Consider the following 20015-nt stretch of genomic DNA (forward strand, 5'->3'; position numbering starts at 1 on the left):
AAACTCAATTTTATTAAGAAAATTATTTGACTAACGAATCTTTCTTAAATTTATTACAATCATACTGATGATGAATTAAGGAAAAATATACGTATTTGAGAATTGTTGTATAGAATATTTAACCTGCGCGCGCGCGCGCGCGTTGATCTATATACTCTTTTATTGATCATTATTGTTATAATTCAAAAGGTTTTTCTCATTTCCAAAAAAAAAGTTTATAAAAATAAAAAAGAAATTAGAATCAAAATTACTGAAATTCAATTATCATTCACTTATCATTACATAAAGAAAATATATAATTGTCTGAAATTAATGTCAGGTCTATATCATTTCCTCTTCATAAATCTATTACATCCTGATCTATAATTTCATAACTATTAATTAGATATTCAATAACATATAATTTTTATTAATGATTAAGTATACCAAATAAATATTATAAAAATAAAAAGGTTTAGAATTATTAGAATTCAGTTTACCATTACATAAGAAAGATACGTGATTGTCTAAAATTAAGGATGTGACATGTATTGAATTAGTTTCTTTTCTAGGTCCATTGATTTTTGAACTGTATATGATTGGAGGTAATTTTTCAAATCATTTAGAAACATTGAAGAATCAAAATGATTTCCACAAATTCGATAATTTTTATATAAGTTTTCCATTGGAACTGAAATTGTGTGTCCACAGTTTCTTAATCATAATTTATATCTAGGAAATGGAAATATGTACATATAAAACCTGTTCTATAATGTGTTTTTTGCTTTCAATTTCTTGCTTTTTATCATTTTTTTACATCTTGTCTGTTAGCCTCTTATCCCATTTTGTGTTTTCTGCTGTCAGACATGTAAAAATTGACAAACTGTGAAAGAAATACGTGACAAAAACGTATGGCAAGAGACACAATTTGTCAATAAAACGATTGCAAAAAGAGAAAAAGATAAGAAAAAAAAGAAAGCAACAAGCATTGTAGATCGAGTTTATTATAAGTTAGCATTATATATAAGCAATTTTAACAAAAGTGTTAAATTAATAAAAAATATTATAATTATCTTTTATCTTTCTGCATCTTTCGGGAAATGAAAAAGCTTAACCCTGATAGTTATCCCGAAATATTTGAACAGTTAAATATGGTATAATTGTACTCACCTCTATTTATTTTTTGTTTCATTTCTATGCAATTAACAAACTATTTTATTTTATTATTATTGAATTGTCTAAATCTTATATTCGAACCTTCAATTTCTTCTTCTTCTTATGCCTCTGCTTGGTTTTCCGATCCAAAGGGTCACAGTACCATAGAATTTGGATCATTGATCTGACGTGGGGAATTAGGTCTCATTTTCGTTTTATTTCAAAATTCAAGGTGTCTCCGAAGTCACCTCTCGCAGCGAGGTCAACCTAACCTGCAATTTCAACTTATTGAAGGCAGCCATATTCCTGATTGGAAATCGACACATGCGCACTGAAAATTGGATATCACATAAAAAGTTCAGTGTCATGTACTGTATGTATTTATACTGTGACTGTATTTGGTCGGAACGGGCGAACGACCGTGGCACGACCACAGTATATAAAGTATATACAGTATATACAGTAGCGCAACTCTCTTGATTTTGTTGTCTAAAATGAAGTGCACATGCGCGAAATAAGTAAGTTCCCCCGTAACGCCTAAACTTCTATCTAAACTTCTATCTCACTTCTTTCTTTTTCCCTTCTCTCTTTCAGAGCTATTTAAATGTCGAGTAACTGAAATACAGATCAGAGAAAGAGATAGAAGAAAAGAAAATCGTGATTAGTTTAATTTAATTAATTTAATTTAGTTTATTGCGAAGCTTTATGAGAAAGATTACATATTAATAAAATAACAGACATAAAATTTGATACAATAGACTATAGTAGACATAACATAAAGTAAAATACAATAGCCATTAGTAGCTTGCAAAGATGTTTGGTTAGGCATCAGCAAAAGTATTGTTACAAAGCCTACCAGCAACAAAATCAAAAATAAGACAACAATGCAATAAGAGGTGAACCATTAACTGAAATCACACGCACGCACGCGCGCGCGCGCGCGCACACACACACACACACACACACACACACACACACACACACACACACACACACACACACACACACACACACACACACACCATAAATTTCGTCAATCTCGCTTAAATACTGAGTGATATGTATAATTGCTGGATTGCTTTCGTTTTAGCTAGAAATCTGCGTTCTATGTGGTGCAATTCTAAAACGCAAGCGATCTAGTAGGAAAACAAGCACTATATGCTGCAATCGTTAATTAAAATATTTTTATAGTATAATATTTTGTATCATACAATAGTTATATAATCTTATATTTTCTTATTTTTGTATTTTCTTTTATTTTGCAATACATTACAATTATAAATTTATTTTTTTTAGTTTTATTACATTTAGATTAACATTGATGTATAAACGACCTAGAGAGAGAGAGAGAGAGAAAGAGAGAGGAAAAATAAAGAGCCCTTTCTGAAAAAGAAAGGGCTGAAATTGGCGCTACTAGGGAACTTACTTATTTTGCGCTTGCGCATTCCATTTTGGGAAACACTAACAATGGTGTCGTAAGAGGGTATGGTCAACGCGATGTTGCAAACGCTTTGAACCGTTTTTTAATTAGTCAGTTGTAAAATTTTTTCTTCTAATTGGTCCATCAAACGCTTCAAAGCATTTATAGCGAGACTTTGATCACAGAGAGTTGCGCTATTGTATATACTGTGGCGTGATACGTTCAACTATCGTAACGATCTCGCAATCTCGGGTCTAATTCGCGTTACATATTGGAATCTATGACAATGAATCCGCGAATTACGCGAAACTATAGATTCGATCGTAACAATCGTTTTAAAATATTTGTGAAAATGGATGAAAATTATACTTATCCATCCTAACAATCGGTAAATAATCATAAAAAATAATAAAAGCAAAATGTAAAGCCAACGGAACATGATGCTGGCACTAACAACATCGCAGCCAATACAATGGTAAGATCCTAATCTAGCTAGCAATCCAACAGAAAAACAAACATCGTGTGTTGTAAGCTTAAATGAAAATAAGCATGCGCATTTTACATGCTTTTTATCACTTTTTATGATTATTTGAATTCTTTTTATTGATTACTGTCAGAAGAAGATAAGAATACTGTCAGAAGAAGATAGTTTTTATTAGATTAATCCATAATTTTTACAATTGTTTTAAAACAATTTCATCATTTTGTTTTATCCAAATTGTCTTTATTTTTAGATGGCATGTAAATTTTTGTTATTATATAATTTTTTCAAGTCATTCAATTTTCATTTTGGTAAATTTTTTCTATCGCTTATAATTTCGACTAAGGATGCATCGGATATCCTGTATCCAGTATTATTCGGTACTTTTTTTACTATCCGACCGGATAATCGGATATCATTATCCGGGAATATATCCGATTGAAATTTGATATTGAATTGACCCGGTCAGGTATCCGACTCGAAGAAATTGCCTTCTCGGATATCCGATAATTTTACGATGGTGCATCCTTAATTTCGACGAAATTCGCTTAGAAAAAAAAACTAATTTTTTTCAAAGGGGTTTCATCTCTTGAAAGTGCGATTGCGCATGTATAAAAAAATATGTCTCTTATTTTTGTCTGAGGAACAACATACTAAATGACACCAAAGACAATAGTTGGATCTTTTTCCTTGTTAGAAAATTTCCAGATTTTCTAAGGTATTAAATATCCTGGTGACGCATGTAACAACGTTAGTTCAAATATAAATAAAATGAGGCAGTGACTTCGAGAATTCAAATTTTATTTCAAGCTGTTTATCATAATACAGAACAAAATAAAAGTAACAATTTCCACGTTCGAAGATGTGCTATCATGTCCGCTGTTTTTTTTATGAATAACACATCTTCAAATGCTATGCCGGTATTAACAATTGTCACAGCCACGAGATTTACATTTTTTGTAAACAGATTTCTTTTTTTTTCTTACAACTATCGATCGCTATTACCAGCAACGCTAGTCTGTAACTGTTTTACACGCCTATCGATAGTTGTCGGTGTTGTTGCGCAACTTTTTCACCATATAAAATATCTGCACAACGATACTTATAACTGTCGATAGACGTGTAAAGAAACAGAATAGTGCTCCTGAGAAGCAACTACACATATGTATATACATATGTACAACAAACCGCTAACATGTATTATATGGGACGTTCGTTAACATAAATCTTTAATTCGCTTACTACCGAACAATTTTTAAGCGTAATCTTGATCTATATCCTTTAGAGATATAAAATTATATTAACGGTAGCTATGCTTTTAACACACCTCAAGAAATTACTTTCAAATATTAATGACCATAATTATAGCACAATCATACATTTATGTACATTTATAGAGGGTGTCCTAGAATGACCAAATATTTTCTATTGTGATACAGCAGATCAAATTTCGTTTCAAATTGAGTCGAAAAGTCATTAAAAATAACTAAAACTAAAAATAACTAATAACTAAAAAAATATAATAACTAAAATAATAAACTAACTAAAAAAATTATTAAAAATTATTAAAAAATCGCTGAATATTGATTTTCAATAATTGTTTACTCGAGTACTATCAATTTTAGAAAAAAGAGACAAAAAATTGTTTATTTTCTTCTTATAGAGATGTTTTCAGAATTTTTTATCAACTTTTTAGTATTATTATAGTACATTTATTATTATTATAGTACATTATAGTACAGTATTATAGTATTTATTATAGTACATTTTTTATTGCCAACTATTTTTATCAATAAAAGAAAATGCAGTACTAAAAAATTCTCCGAATTCTATGAGAAGAAAATAAACTTTTGTGTTAAATTTTTGTCACTTGCTGTTTTTTTATACAGTTGATAATACTTGAATAAAAAAATTATTGAAAACCCATGTTGTGATTTTTAGTAATTAATATCTTGTCAATTATTGCGAAAATTGTAAAATAGACTTTTCGATTCAGTTTAGTCCAGCATACGAAATATTTAGTGGTTATTCTGGAACACCTTGTATATTCACAAGTTATTCTCTAATTATAAAAACTAAATTAAATAGCTTTCAGACAACTCCAGACTTTCGGATCCTATATACCAAAAAATTCAGCTGATGTTCTCAATTTTTTAGAAAATTTAAAGTCAGTTCTACATTAGTTGCAAACCGATCGCAAGTTTACGACAGCTAATATGAAGCGTTGATTTCAAAATGCAAACTTCAGATTGGCTGTTGCAACAAACTTGCAATTGGCTTGCAACAAATCTAGAACTTAAGTTGTCAAATAGTCGACGATTTATATCAAACGAAACAGCTAAACTTTGCTTGTCAGCTGAATATGATTAATTGAATCTGTAAGAATCATATTCAATCGCTCAGTGAACAAGCTAACTTTAATGAATACGCCTATTGTCTCTTTAAAATTCTCTGATATCAAATATAAATAAAACATATAATTATTTGTATAATTTAATATTAAAAATATATATAAGTAATAGAACTGTATTTTTTAGATATTTCATCATAAAACTGTTACATGTCATAATAAAATAATTTGTATTGTTACATTATGTACTGTTAGAAATAAAAAACATCGAGTTGAAAATTTTATTTAGAATTTAAGAGTTAAAATTTTAATTACATTAAAAAGATTTGTTTAAAAAACTACGGTCAACTGCACGATTTGGCTATACAAATCTAAGATTTTCTATATTCACAATTAAGTCTCAACTTTTGTTTATCTTGCAAATATTACGTGAAATAAGTAAGTTTATTTCGTTTCAAATGAATATTTTCTTTCTCCAAAATTTTTGTATTTTTCGACTGTTTTCTTTAAAAGATATATGTCCAAACAATTTCAAACGCAAGCGTTGCATACCCTAACAGGATGATCCCATCCTCGGTGAGGTACAGGTTTACGATGTTGTGAACATTCTTGACACACGCCACGTCCACAAGCTCTACAGTGATGTAAAGAAAGTATGGCGGAAAATTTCCGTTCGCAGACACAACAGCTAATCACTTCCGAATCAGGTATCCAATAAGATGGCCGAACGGAATCTTTTATAAAAGCTATACAAACCAAATATGTTTAGAATTTATCTGAGAATTACACGAGTTCGTGATGTAACGTTTTTACTCACATTTGGAATAACTAAATACTGTTCCAACGGCATTAAGAGTCGACATCATGTGCTCTGTCATTTTTCGCACGCCGACATCTTCCACAGGTTCGAGGGATTCATCGCTGGAACAATTTGTCTCTTTCTCATAGCACGTGTCACAAACTCGAACGGGCGAGTACCAGTTTCTGTTGGGCACGCATTTTGTTTTTGACGAGCATTGCGCGCAAAAGCCCTCTCCACAATCACGACAATGATGTTTGTCATCTGTTGGACTGAATGGAATTTTACACTGATAACAGTATTTTATCTCATTGTTCGATCGCCAATAAGACGGTGCCACTTGATCCGCGGCCCAGGCTTTCAGTGCTTTCGCCGGTTGCAGAGAGACATTCGTCACGGCTTCAGTGATGTATGAAACACTATCAATAACTCGTTGTGCTGTGTTTTGAGTAACTATAGAACGATTTGACTGAAAGAGAATATGGATATTAAAAAGCCATTTCATATTGAAATAAAAATGTATAAATGAAAAAATAATCATCTTGACATCATCTAAAATAAGCATAAATTAAAAAATTTTTTAAGTTAATTAATCTATGTAGAATTAATTTCTATTTTAACAATATATTGTACAATATTTGACTACAAATTTGCTAAATATTAAAAGATTTGGCATCTTATAAAAAAAAGGAGGTTGTGAAATAATTTCTGCAAAGTTTGTTCGCCGCGAATAGATAGCAGATTTCCAAAAGCGGGAATGATCTAAAACAAGTGAAATATTTTCTTATAAAAAATCTATAGCTGTAGCGTAGGATTTTAAAAAAAATATTTTTTATTTAAAATCTTTAATACTTGACAAATTTTTTTAAATATGATAATTCATTTATTTAAAATAAATTTCAACTTTGTAGCTATTTTGCACAATTCTCAACAACAAATTATATTACATTTTAGCCACTGTGTCTATTTACAATAAAATAATAATAATAATATAATCTTTTTACTCTCCCAAAATCAACAACAAAAAACCAGGGCGAATGAGAATCAGTTACAATAAAATATTTCACTTTACTTCTCTGTCTCAAATCATCCTTTTGGAAATTTGCCACCTGTGATAGAACAATTTTATAGAAATTTTTTTTGAATATTTTTTATTTAAAATCTTTAATACTTGGCAAATTTTTAGATATTGTATAACATACTCTAACAGGAATTAATTCGAGGCATATAGTACAATTAACTAAACAAAATCTTGGATTTATGCTTATTTCAGATCCTGTCAAAATGATCCTTAAGAACAAAAAAATTTTTATTTTCGATTTTTACCGTATTCCACACGTGAGTAATTTTTTTGCGTATGGCAACATCCTCTGCATTATTACCATACCAATACTGTCTGCTTTTGTATATTTCCCCGCAGTGTGGACAGTGTATGATGTATCCTGACCAAGCATTTTTAGCGAAACTGTACCAGCTGTTCTGATTGTCTTCGTAATATTGTCTGCTCACCTCAATTTCGTTTCCATTCTTGTAACATCTTTTACATATGTATATTGAATTTTCATACTGACACTGGAATTTGCACCTATCAACAAACATCATTAATCCAAGGAGTTGTACGGTTAAAGTAACATAAAAAATCCATATACCAACTTAGTATTACTACTGTGTGGTTTTCCTTCACTAAGATGTCCCATACTGTTGTTACAGCCATTATTACAACTTAGACATTTAATAGGACAAGTAAAATACTGGTCTGGGAATAAAGTATTAGAAACATTTTCTATTTCATTAGATAGCTGATTGTTCAGATTCTTAAGTGTATTGTACACTAAGTGCGGTTTTCTGGCTGAGCGAACTGTCGTGTTGTTCAATTCGCTCTCAATCGCGAATCGCAATTGTTCGTAATCCGTCGTGTCATTTACCATTTGCAAACCGATATATTTGATAGAGTTAAAAGCGTCAATCTCGAGGCTCATCTGAGCGAATTTAGCTTTCAGAATATCTTCCGCACTTTCCGATTCATCTGTAAAAGAATCGATCAATATATCATGTCACGATGGTGAAACGATTATCAATCAAAATAAAGTTCTCAGTTTGAAATTACTGTCATTCTGAGAGAGTAGCAATATGTACTGTTGATCAAAGGTATGGTGTGTTTAGTTTCGTGCAGCACTATAACACTTGGTCCAAGCATGCTCAACGAGGTAGAGATTCCTTCTTTCTGCCTTATCGTTTGTAAAGTGGCTTTAAAATGGTGACTGTAAGCATGCGACGCAGTGCCCAAAAATGTAAACAAATCCCTGTTTAACCTTTCGGAATGAATTCCATAAACCACAATATCAGAGACCGCGAGTACCTTGAGTAACAATCTCGTCCGTTCGTGTTCATAACAAGTAATACCTACATAAATAGAATAACATAGTAATATAAACTTGAATCTGGCATAGACAATTAATTTTACTTAAAAATAATAACATAAAATATATGTACCTTGTAAACCTTCCGTATCCAAGCAGATAACATTGAGAATTGGATCAAATGCTATCCAGACTCCTAATGTACAACAATTTTGCTCATTGGAGGTTTGAAATACTTCTTCGCCCTTGAAAAATACTTGATTCATAGTATGGCTCTTTCCATCACCTGTATTTCCAAATATCGACACAACTTTGACTTTAATGTTATTTTCCGTACAGTTTAATTTTTTCAGAAACTCTTCTACATCAGAAACTTGCAGATTCTCCTGTCCATCGAGCAGTAAAAAACTCTTGTTGTTGTTATTATGACACTTCATGCAAGAGTTCAGCAGAGGATTCTTCTTCTTCATGATAAATAAGTTGGGACTAAAGTCAGATAGCTTGTCAAAGTCGTCCATGCTGTTGTCCAGACTCTTCATGATAGCTGGATCTGTCGGTTCCACCTTTAGGATGTCTCCCCAGGGTTTCCACAATGTGCTCATGATATTTGTTAAACCAGACCGTTCCTTGAAAAAAATCAATCAATCAGGACTTCAATCACTGCTAACTAGGACCATCACAGGATGACATCTTCTCGACGTCGGCGCATTGGCAGGCAAATAATGCTATCAGATGAATACTCACGACCATGCGCAACTGCGTATATAAATATGAGAAATACCTACCTCTCTTACTCTCAAACTTGACGGTGGCAAGTGTTTAGGTGGAATCGAATTCGTACGAGGAATTCGCGGAAGAAAATTGTGACTCAGGAAAATCCATACGTGATGATTATCATTGTATATTCACGCGAGTCACGCGTCTATCATCTATGAGTCGGTCTAAACAATTCCGATTAACCTAATCGTTTGATCGTCAACTGTAATTGGTTAATTCTGATGAACAACAAATGCGATTCGTCAGTTCCAATGCCAACAATCGATCGATTAAATTAAACGGAGTTGAGATCAATTCTGATGATCAACCGCCGGCTTCTGCCAACTTGATCGACGAATTATCCGATTGAGGCGAGTTGTCGATTCCTCGAATAAGTAGAATCTTTTGAGCGAGCACGTCATGTGGAATCCTTCCGACGTCGAGACGCGCCTTCAACTGAAATTTCAACGTCAGGGACGAGAATATGCGACACGCCACGCGTGTACAAGATGCTTGCAAATTGTCTGCAAATATTGCTATGAACCACTGAATTTCCGTTTCCGCCAATTTGAATCGCGCGACTTTCCGTTTATCAAAAAAAGGATACATTATTTGAAACACGTTCTATAGAGTGTTCACGATTTGCATAAAGGATATATTTTTCCGCGTGATTTTTTTTTAATGTAAAATATAAAATATAAAATACAAAAGTAATATGTAATATAAAATATAAAATTGATTTGTTTAATAAAATATAAAAAATAATATATAATATGAAATAAAATTTTTAATATGTAATTTTTTTTAAACATTTGTAACATTATAAATAAAGATGTTCTAAATAAAGAAAAACTAATTTGATACGTATAACTTCGTAGATTTTTTTTTTTTTTTGGTAAAATTTAGCATATTTTTAGTCTTTTTTTTGTAAAATTTAGTTTAGACTACTTGAAGAGTTTTTGAATTTCATAAAAAATGATTAATTATTTTTTTAGAGTTTTCTTTTTTGTAAAGCGTAGCGTAATTTCAGAATTCAGAGTTGTTGCCGACACTGATCGCAGTGTCGCAAATGTTGCGGTCTAATCAACGTCAAGCTAGCTCGACTCTGATTGGACCACAATACTTGCGACGTTTCTACACTCTGAAAGAGAGAAAAGTGAAAGGTGTATAACAAAAGGTGTAATTTCTGAAAAAAGGAGAGATTTGGTTTTTTTTATTGCACTGGACTGCACATTAAAATTTTCTATCTCGCTTTCATTAAACTTTATTGTTATTCATGTATGTATATTTATATATACATACGTACTTGAAATTAAATAATCTGTAGAAAACTATTTAATTTTAAGTATGTATGTATATATAAATGCATGTTAGTAGTTGGAGGTTGGAGTTGCAAAGCAGCATAAAGGGCAGAAAACGCGGAAGGTGTTATCTACTATCAACCGTATTAGGAAGTGCAGCCGGGAGGAGCAGTGGACATTGGCAAATATATATGAGTGTTAGACATCGTTAAAGAATTGCTTGCGAAGTCCAGCGAAATCGTTGGATGAACAAGCGAGGTCGCTTCCGGTTCTTGAGTTCGCTTCCGATTCGTGATCCGATTATCGGTGATTTTCATTCTCGAATCTTTATTTGCATTTTGGATCTAGTTTTGTTTGAGTCACTATGAATCACTGACACTAGTCAGCGGCATGCCATCGCCGTCATCGATATCATTAACGTTGTCATCGTTGTCGAGAGGTGGCCAGTCCCGGCTGAGTTCCGAGATATGCTCTCCGAATCCTTGTCCGTGGCAGTGATCCACTCCAGCAAAATTGTCATTCTCGTCCACGCCAAGTGATCATACAATGGAGAACCAGGACGATCGGACGGTCAAAGCAAACGGAAATGGTATGTTACCGAGCAGTAGTCTTTATTTAGGCCCTTGTCAGTATCGTCGTCACGACACTCGGAAGGAAAAAAAAGATACGAAAACAAGATATTTAAGAAAGCATAATTTATCCATTTATCGGGCTTCTTTTGCAATGTCACATGTTTGTTAATGTAGAGAATCCCCTCATGCGATATGATTTAATTTCATTAAGAGTGTCTGTTATGATTCAGAGGATCCTCAGATGAAGATCAGCCGATTGGAATCAGAGAATGTTAAGATGCGAGAAGAATTTAATGTACAAAGGGCTAAGATGAAAGAATTGTTTCTTCAGAAAGAAGGTATGTAGCATACAATTCCAATCTTGGACAAGTAACTCTTTGGCAATTTTATCAAGTCTAGAATTAATGTATTTTATAGAAGAATTAAAGCGGAGATTGGAGGAAAATATGGGTTTGCAAAAAGAAAATCTGAGACTGAAAAATGAGCTGGATGAGGCTAAGAGCCAACTAGTCGTCGCAGATCTTAAAATACAAAATCATATATTGATAGAGAAGAGGAAGGCTCAGGAAGAAATAGCGTCTTTACAGCAAGTTATACATGAAACGGTGGAGGAATCTTCTTGCTCGAGAAAACAGCTTGTTAGCGAAGTGTCTAAATTACAATTGACTCTTTCTAAACTTCAAGAAGAAAACGCGTTATTGAAAACACAATTGCCACGCGATCCGCCAACGGACGGACCACAAATCTCATTGTCTACAGTAACTAAAACATTAGCTAGAAAAGTGGTTTCACAATTAGGCGCAGACTCTTTATCTTTAGGTCCTGACAATTTAGAAGAAAGCATGCGGAAGGTAAAAAAATATGTACGTAAATCTAAAATTGCATGAAACATTTATAACCCTTGCACAATTAACCTTCGGTTAAGTGGCCAAGTTGGATTTTGAAAAGATAGTTAATATTTTGATTATGAGAATTCTAAAGGTAAATTTAAATCTAATAAATAAATAAAATACAATTTGATTTCTAGTAAAAATAGTTTTATTATTAAAGTTTTTACAAGTATATAAGAATTTTTTCAGATTTTTATATAGTTAAGAACAATATAAAAATTTGCACTGAAGTTATCCACTTTGCTGACGGAAGGTATAAAATTCCATATGATTGATGGAGGGTTAAATTTATATTCTTTTTGTGATACATTTAAGTGACACTAACATTTCTCTTAGATACATTAAATTGCTTGTCTCTCAGTAATAATAATATTCATATAATAATAGATCAATAATGATAGATAAAAAACTATGTAATTTCATAGGCGCAAGAAGATGCGGAAGTTTTACGTTCGTTGGTTGTGCCACTCGAGGAGGAAATAAAAGCTTTAAAAGAAAAACTACGGTCAACCGATGACGAATTACAAAAATGTAAAGAAGTTCTATTAAAGAAACGGCAGCAGGAACCTGGTTCCTTTGAGCCATCGTGTGATATGTGTGCAAACTACGAAGCACAATTAGTTAAAGTAGAAGCGACTGCCAAGAATTTAGAGAAGCAGCTGTTGGACTTGCAACGTATGCTACAAGCTCAAAAGGAAGATCTAGCTAAAGAAGTTGAATTTCGAAAAGAGATGGAGGAAAAGTGGAATGAGAAGAAGGAAGAGCATAAAATCAAAGTTGCGGAACTCACTGTTACCTCGCAGACAGCGCAACAAAATTTATTAGAACTAAAGAAAACTTTTGAACAAATTCAAAGGAACGTATCGGAGGAACTTATTAAATTGACACGAGGCAGAGAAGAAGTACAGAGACATCTCACTGCGTAAGATGATCCTTTTTTGACAAATTTTTAATAGCGCTACATATACACAAAGTTAAATTACATATAAAAATAAGAAATATAGATAACATTATAACAGTATATTATTGATAAAACTTTTTATTCCAAATATACTTGCAGACTTCAGATGGAGAATGAAAATCTTGTGGGTAAACATAGCAAACATTCGCAACAACTTCAAAGTGAAAGCATCAACATGCCAAACACTGTTGAGGAATTGCATATGAGTCTTTTAAAGATGCGTGAGGATTTAATTACAGCCAAAGTAGCTCAAGAAGTTGCACAAGAGAAGGAAGAGACATTACGATATGAAGTTACTTTATTGAGAGAACAAATGGAGCAAGAGAGTAGGGTTAAAGAACAGGATATTGCTGTTTTAAAGAATGAAATAAGCGGATTGAGGTGAGCGATTGTAAATACTGACTTTATATGTGCGACAAAATTATCAATTATGATTGTTTAATACCATAAACATTAACATAATTTTACTCTGTTGAATCATTTATAGAGCACAATTAGATAAATACATAAGAGATCATCGTACACTTGCTGATAGAGAAGAGAAGCTTGATCGATTGGAAAAACAGCTACAGGAAATCCAAAAAGAGAAGAAGGATGCAGATTCAGTTATAAGTGAACTACGACAAAGAGTTATGAGTTTACAGCAAGAATTAGATACTAGTGAGGCAGTACAGAAAGACTTTGTTAGATTATCACAATCATTACAGGTAATAGAAATAATGTAAACAATGAATTTAAAGTTGTACGTGTGTATTTTATCGACATAAAGTTGATTCAAAATTATCGAAAAAGTTTGTATATATAAATAAGAGATAGCTCATTATATACATTATAAATATTATAAAATATTATAAACTCTAAATAGAACTGTTAATATACAAATAATAATTATTTTAATATACAAATAATAATTATTTTAATATACAAATAATTATTTTAATCATATAGGTCCAACTGGAAAGGATTAGACAGGCAGGTAGTGAAGTAAGATGGCAACATGAAGAGGATGTTGAAGAGTGTCCAAGTTGTCATACCACATTTTCAGTTACAAAAAAGAAGGTAAATTAAATAAGTTAAATTAGTATTACGATCTGTATGCATACGTATATACGCAAATACGAGATGTAAATAGTGTTCACTAATTAATATAGCTCTATTCCTGAGCAATTTTTTCTACAATACTCAATGAAACAAGTAATTACTAAATAAAGCTAATTCAATTAGCCGTTTTTTAAACGGACGCTTAGTCATGCGTCTGGTAGTGAGCACGGCTCATAGATATGCCTAAAGCCCGTCTAAAGGGCACCGATTTGATTACTCGATAATAACTGCTTCCTTGAGCATTGTAGAAAAAAATGGTTCAGGATTTTTCGACTCAATTTTTGATCAGGAATAGTGCTATATGATTAGTGGACTTTAATGGGCACTATTAAATGTTAAATGCCATGCTGGTTTCTACAGACCGGCACCGGACTTTCCGTTTACACCACGCCGATTTCAAAAACTTTTTAAAATATTTAGATCTACTTTAGAGAACAAAATTGTACTGTTATTTGTGTGACGATTCGTTAGTCATCCCATTTTGTTTCTCGTTCTTTTTGTTTACCTTAGCTCGCACACTGTCTGTATCTCTCCAGTTGACGATATTATGCGACGTAAACAGAAAGTTAAACGAAATAGGCTCGGCGCTTAGTATGTTAAGATACACCCAGCGTTATCATCCAGTCAGCAGACCAAAAAAATGAAATACTGATTGCTTTTTAATAAAAAAAAAGCGACAATAAAAAATAATTTTTCAAGCATCAAAATAGTACCAAAAAAATGACATTTTTCATGAAATTTTAAAAATAATTTAAGCAAAGAAAAAAACATTACTCTTATTTTTCCATATGTTTTGGATAATTTAACATATGATAAGGCGAGTCTATTTTGCGTCAGCGACTTTAAAGTAATATGAAGATTTATGACGACAAATAATATCTCTTTGCAATGACGTGCTTACACAACTATATTATACAATTATAATTATTCCTTGACAGCAGAATTTTTAAATATTCAATATGTGCTGTTTAAAAACAAATATTATGGTGAGAAATGGACAAAAAAATTCTATCGTAAATTCTATAGTAAATTTTTTTTTAACATAAATTTCAAACAAAACCCATTAAGTAATTAAATTGAAAAGATGATTCATTTTAAAGATAATTATCCAGTAAAGAATACAAATAGAATACAAATTTGTGAAAATTTTTGTAGTCTAATATATTGTATGAAAATTTATTTTAAATATATAATTTTAATATTAAAATTGCATATTAAGATAAATATTTTTTATTTGACAATTACAAATCAATTATAAAAAGTATTTTTAAATTAAACTAAAAATTTTTTAAATATTGGACAATAAAAATTCCCGCAAAAGTTAAATTTTGTTAATGTATTTTTTGCTGGAAAATTGTCAAAATATCTCAATTTTTATTCACAGTTAAAAAAGTTACTTTTAAAAAATATTTCATTATCCATGCCGCTTGTCTAACTGATCTAGCACTTTAAATCGCGAGATGCAGAGTAAAGCACAGACTTTTGCATAATAGAAAATTAACCAAACTCAAATGTTTATGTAATTGAAAGTTTGACTACGTGAAAGTGAGATTGCATTCGAATAAATCAAATTACGATTGGCGCGCGCACAAACGTCTGATTTTCTCATAAAATATTATTTTACTTACACATAGTACGTTGCTCTGCGAGAAATTAAATGATCGGGACCTAATAATCACATGTTGAGACACTGGACTAATATCCAATGAGTAACAGAAAGAATAATTGTTAGATAAAATATGAATGAAACAAAAATTTATATGCAAATTTCAAGTCACAGATCAAGAAAAAAAAGTGACTTAATTTGAACGATAGTGATTTTTTAATAATTTGTAAAAAAATGACAAAAAGTTATTTAAATGACTGAATGGCAGCGCTGGATACACCTTGTATATATGTGTAAGGATAGTTCACGTTGCTTGCATTTTTTGCACTCATCTTTATCTCATTTTAAGTGTAAAAATATTTGGGGATTTCATGTAATGAAATTAAAGAGGCTTAATGTCCATAGGTACATTGCCGTCACTGTGGCCATATATTTTGTCAATCTTGCCTCTCACACGTTGTAAACAGTGGGCCGAAACAAAGACCATCCAGAGTCTGTGATGTTTGTCATACTTTATTAGTGCAAGATACCGCACCATACTTCAGCCAAGAACCTCCACATACACCTGATTAAATGTTCTAAAGTTACGGGACTTTAACACAGTTTAACGAGATGTGCAATATCAATCCGGTAATACATTGACTAGTAGTCTCAAAAACATACCAATCATTAGGTGACTAACGATGACTCTCTTTTGTTTGCAGAGAGAGAAAGTTAGACGTGTTGATAGCATAAAAATGGGATTAGATAAGATTCTTATTACCTGAAAACCGGAGTGATACAAGAAATATCGTGTAAATATAAAGTTATGTATTACCTAATGGTTACTGTAATTTAAACAGATTAAAGCTTTTGAATGTATGTGAGTTATACAGAAGTATATTGTGAGTATTTATATTACATTATCTTGTCTTCATTTAATTACGGATCTCTCATATCTTCGATTGAGAATTTTGCCAGTCTATAAAAGAGAAATAGATATTTAACTCTTTGATATATTTTTGGTTTACTTAATTTTGTATCTTTTTTTAAAAAAATGGATTAATATTTTTAATAGTTGATAAAAAAAAAAACAAAATAGAATGTACAATTAATTTAATTCATCTTATGGCTGTTAGCTCTGATACAATAATTAATGATGTACTGATACAAGAGCAATTTGTAGTGCAGTTGATAACATGTAATCTATTTAAATTAAATTTTCATAAATTAATCATAATTTACAATATTGTTAAACAGATTATGTATTGTCAACTACATTTTGAGCCTGCTACCTTTATATTGTCTGAATTTATTAGAGAGGCTTTACTATTTATTTAGTTGTATAAGTTTACATTGACAGATAGATCACATATTCTATCATTTGATATCTATCTAAAGAGTGCCTAAATGAATTTTTTAAATTGAAATGAAACGAATCTGCAAAAACATTTGTAAATAATTAGTGAAAGTTTGAAAATTTTTTGATCTCAAAATATCTCTAGGAGTAGTCTAAGGGCACACGCGCGTCTAGTTTTTAATTATCTATATTCATTATGGCATTTATACAAGAACAAAATGCTAGAAAAAATATAGGATATATATATATAGAAGGTATTTTTAAATTTAGATGTCAAAATTTTACAAAGTGAGAAGATAACTTTATGCAGCAAAACATCTGTTCAACAAATCGTTCACCGAGTTTTAATTCCTATTTCTTTAACTATATTACTGTTATAAACACAAGTGCATGTATTTTGAATATTTTTTATTACTTAAAAATTATGCAATGCGTGAAGATCTACGATCAATGTAATTTTGAGATGAACAATGAATTAAACATATTATAAATGTGTTCGATAAACAATCATAAAAAAATATTTTATATGAAACCTGAGCGACTCTCTTTGAAAGTAGTTCAGTAATCATTAATGAATTGTAAAGTATAAACATATATATTATATCTGTATGTACACACTCACACCCACCCTTCCCCCTCCCACACACCTACATACAGATATGTATGTATATATATATATATATATATATATATATATATGTGTGTGTGTGTGTGTGTGTGTGTATATACATACATATATATATACTTACTATTTATACTTTATGATTCACTACTACGCACACACGCATGCACGCACGCACGAACCAATACGCAAACACGATGTCCCAAAATATTTGAGAAAATTTTCATGTGCAGATAGAATGGACTAAACTGAATCGAAGTCTTCGATTTCTCTTTATTTGCACACGAAGATTGTCCCAAATATTCTGGAATATTCTGTGTGTGTAATGTGTGTATGTATGTATATGTATGTGTGTGTGTGTGTGTGTGTGTGTGTGTGTGTGTGTGTGTGTGTGTGTGTGTACATAAAATGTATGCAAATCAGATTAAACATTAGCAAATTTATATTAAAATTTTATATATAAATACAAAATATTTAAAAAAAGATATTTTATATGCAAAAATTTTTAATACATCGAAATAAAACACAAAGACATCAAGTCTAAATATGCAGCATAAGCACAGCAACTCAACTAAAAAAAAGCCCCATCAATGTTTATATTGCAATATCATGACTAATAAAAATAATTTATAAATTAAATTAATATTTCCTTGCATCGTTTGAATTTAATATTATTGATAATAATTCAATTTGTTTCTTATTTGATATAGATACTACGCACGTGTTATAAAATATTGACATAAGGGATGAAATTATTAATTCATATGACCAGATCAATGATTTACAAATTTCTACAATGGTTTTCATACAATCCAGTTATTTTTCCTTCCTACTTTGGCCCAATGTCTTGTAAACGCAACGGAGACCAGCAAGTTGCTTGATGACATACAATGACATAAAATTTGAATTAGACACACTTATTGATATATCACATGGAAAAGAACACATTCATTACATTTGCGATTGGTTGTGGACGTTTTTGTACATCGATCGGTGGTTCTTCAGATTGAGCGTGTTTGTCTCTAAGCTCTTTCCAATGATTCAATGTATCTGTGTATTCCGATATTTTCTCGTAATCCTCTAACTTATTGTACACATGTAAAAGTCCTCGATAGTCGTATTCTAAACCACTATAACCTTCTCCAAATAACTTCAAGCCTGTCAATGCGAAATTTGTGAAGTGCAATGGCATTTCGTATCAGAATGGACTTAATTAAAATATATATACTTACTGATTGCGATACTACGACGGTAGAGCTTTTCAGCATCTCTGTATCGATTCATGTGGAAATTATATAATGAAGCTAAATGCCCTATACTCAAGCCCACTTCGTAATCGTCAGGTCCTAATAATTCTTCTTTAATACCAATAGCTTTCAGGTGCATCATTTCTGCTTCCTAAAAAACACACGCATGTTAAAAATACAAGAAAATAATAAAATATACAGTGTGTAAATATATAAATTACCTGAAACTTCCTCATACTCTGGTATAAGCGACCCAGATTTCCGTAATGTTTTGCCGTTTGTACATTTCTTTCGCCGAATGCAGTTTTCGACATTTCTAAAGCGGATAAATGGAGACATTCGGACTTGAGTAAGAGATTTTGTTCCGATAATGGCGTGGATGCGTTATCTATAGCAATTTCTTCGAGAATAAGTGCCTTTATTCTTCTAGCGCTTGCGAGCATTAAATGATTCGGGGGTAAATGTCTTTCCATAATATCTATAGCTATTCCAGCGTGTTCACTGCAAAACAAAAGTAAATTGTACTGTCAATATACAATAAATCGAATATATTTCTAATTAATTACCTTGCATCGTCAAATCTGCCAGAACTATATTCATGTACATAGAGAGCGTAAGCTAAATCTTCGTGTGCCAAAGCAACATGAAGATTAGTCCTGCCGAAAATCGTTCTTCTAATATCTAACGCAGTCTAAATAAAGTATAAGACGAAACGTTTTACAATCGCCTTCACAAAAGATTATGAAGATTCGTAAAGAGCTCTAAAGATAAATACCTTGTATATAGTTACACTATTGCTGATACTATCGAAGTTTAGTAAGAAAAATCCGTAATCGATGAGAACATCGCTATACTTTGGATGATCCGTATCGAATATTTCTCTCGCGAGATATACAGCTTCTTTGATCAATAAATCAGCTTTCTGGAACTCTCGTTTCACAACACACGACTTCGCCGCTTGTCTCAGAACGTCGACAATAATTCCCGCGGGAAGCGACGGTCTTAATTGTTTTAATGCTTCTATACTCCATCTGGATAGGCAATATTTAATTAAATGTTTTATATATATATATATA

At 31.5% G+C, this 20015-nt stretch overlaps 3 protein-coding genes and 1 pseudogene across 5 annotated transcripts in view; 1 reads left to right on the forward strand and 3 right to left on the reverse strand.

The window, feature by feature from the left end:
• LOC108693228 overlaps positions 1–1171 on the reverse strand; it is a 1837-nt pseudogene extending 666 nt beyond the window's left edge.
• A 4693-nt stretch (positions 1172–5864) lies between these two features.
• Positions 5865–9831, reverse strand: LOC108693209 (zinc finger FYVE domain-containing protein 1-like). The gene is made up of 7 exons (XM_018202030.1): positions 9330–9831; positions 8678–9170; positions 8321–8587; positions 7838–8210; positions 7511–7769; positions 6203–6653; positions 5865–6131 (listed from the first exon to the last, which is right to left on the reverse strand). The coding sequence occupies exons 2-7, from the start codon at positions 9144–9146 to the stop codon at positions 5917–5919; spliced, it is 2034 nt and encodes a 677-aa protein (XP_018057519.1). The 5' UTR covers positions 9147–9170; positions 9330–9831; the 3' UTR covers positions 5865–5916.
• A 656-nt stretch (positions 9832–10487) lies between these two features.
• LOC108693195 (rab GTPase-binding effector protein 1) lies at positions 10488–16609 on the forward strand. 2 transcript variants are annotated; one of them, XM_018202006.1, is made up of 10 exons: positions 10488–10578; positions 10675–11190; positions 11404–11511; positions 11591–12036; positions 12489–12985; positions 13124–13405; positions 13512–13731; positions 13973–14083; positions 16137–16361; positions 16436–16609. In XM_018202006.1, the coding sequence occupies exons 2-9, from the start codon at positions 11148–11150 to the stop codon at positions 16302–16304; spliced, it is 1875 nt and encodes a 624-aa protein (XP_018057495.1). In that variant the 5' UTR covers positions 10488–10578; positions 10675–11147; the 3' UTR covers positions 16305–16361; positions 16436–16609. The 2 variants fall into 2 exon arrangements, with proteins under 2 accessions (XP_018057495.1, XP_018057496.1); XM_018202007.1 differs by having other exon boundaries at positions 11591–12024.
• Positions 16610–18165: 1556 nt separating this feature from the next.
• LOC108693202 (amyloid protein-binding protein 2) overlaps positions 18166–20015 on the reverse strand; it is a 6227-nt gene continuing 4377 nt past the window's right edge. For both annotated transcript variants that reach the window (XM_018202017.1, XM_018202016.1), the window contains 5 exons: positions 19715–19970; positions 19506–19630; positions 19161–19440; positions 18925–19090; positions 18166–18850 (listed from right to left, as the gene is read on the reverse strand). In XM_018202017.1, the coding sequence (XP_018057506.1) occupies positions 18621–18850; positions 18925–19090; positions 19161–19440; positions 19506–19630; positions 19715–19970 (1057 nt within the window). In that variant the 3' untranslated portion in view covers positions 18166–18620. The remainder of the gene's footprint in view (positions 18851–18924; positions 19091–19160; positions 19441–19505; positions 19631–19714; positions 19971–20015) is intronic.

Source organism: Atta colombica, unplaced genomic scaffold (assembly GCF_001594045.1).
Source record: "Atta colombica isolate Treedump-2 unplaced genomic scaffold, Acol1.0 scaffold89, whole genome shotgun sequence".
Classification (NCBI taxonomy): domain Eukaryota; kingdom Metazoa; phylum Arthropoda; class Insecta; order Hymenoptera; family Formicidae; genus Atta; species Atta colombica.

Excerpts from the sequence above, each read along its gene's own strand:
- LOC108693209 (XM_018202030.1), bottom strand. The coding sequence starts at position 9,146 with ATGAGCACATTGTGGAAACCCTGGGGAGACATCCTAAAGGTGGAACCG. Across the intron at positions 8,211-8,320 it reads CACCATACCTTTGATCAACA|ATGAATCGGAAAGTGCGGAA; the intron begins GTACATATTGCT and ends ATTCTTTTACAG. Across the intron at positions 6,654-7,510 it reads TTACTCACGTGTGGAATACG|TCAAATCGTTCTATAGTTAC; the intron begins GTAAAAATCGAA and ends ATTCTCTTTCAG.
- LOC108693195 (XM_018202006.1), top strand. The coding sequence starts at position 11,148 with ATGGAGAACCAGGACGATCGGACGGTCAAAGCAAACGGAAATG. Across the intron at positions 12,037-12,488 it reads TGCGGAAGGTAAAAAAATAT|GCGCAAGAAGATGCGGAAGT; the intron begins GTACGTAAATCT and ends GTAATTTCATAG. Across the intron at positions 13,732-13,972 it reads GATTATCACAATCATTACAG|GTCCAACTGGAAAGGATTAG; the intron begins GTAATAGAAATA and ends TTAATCATATAG.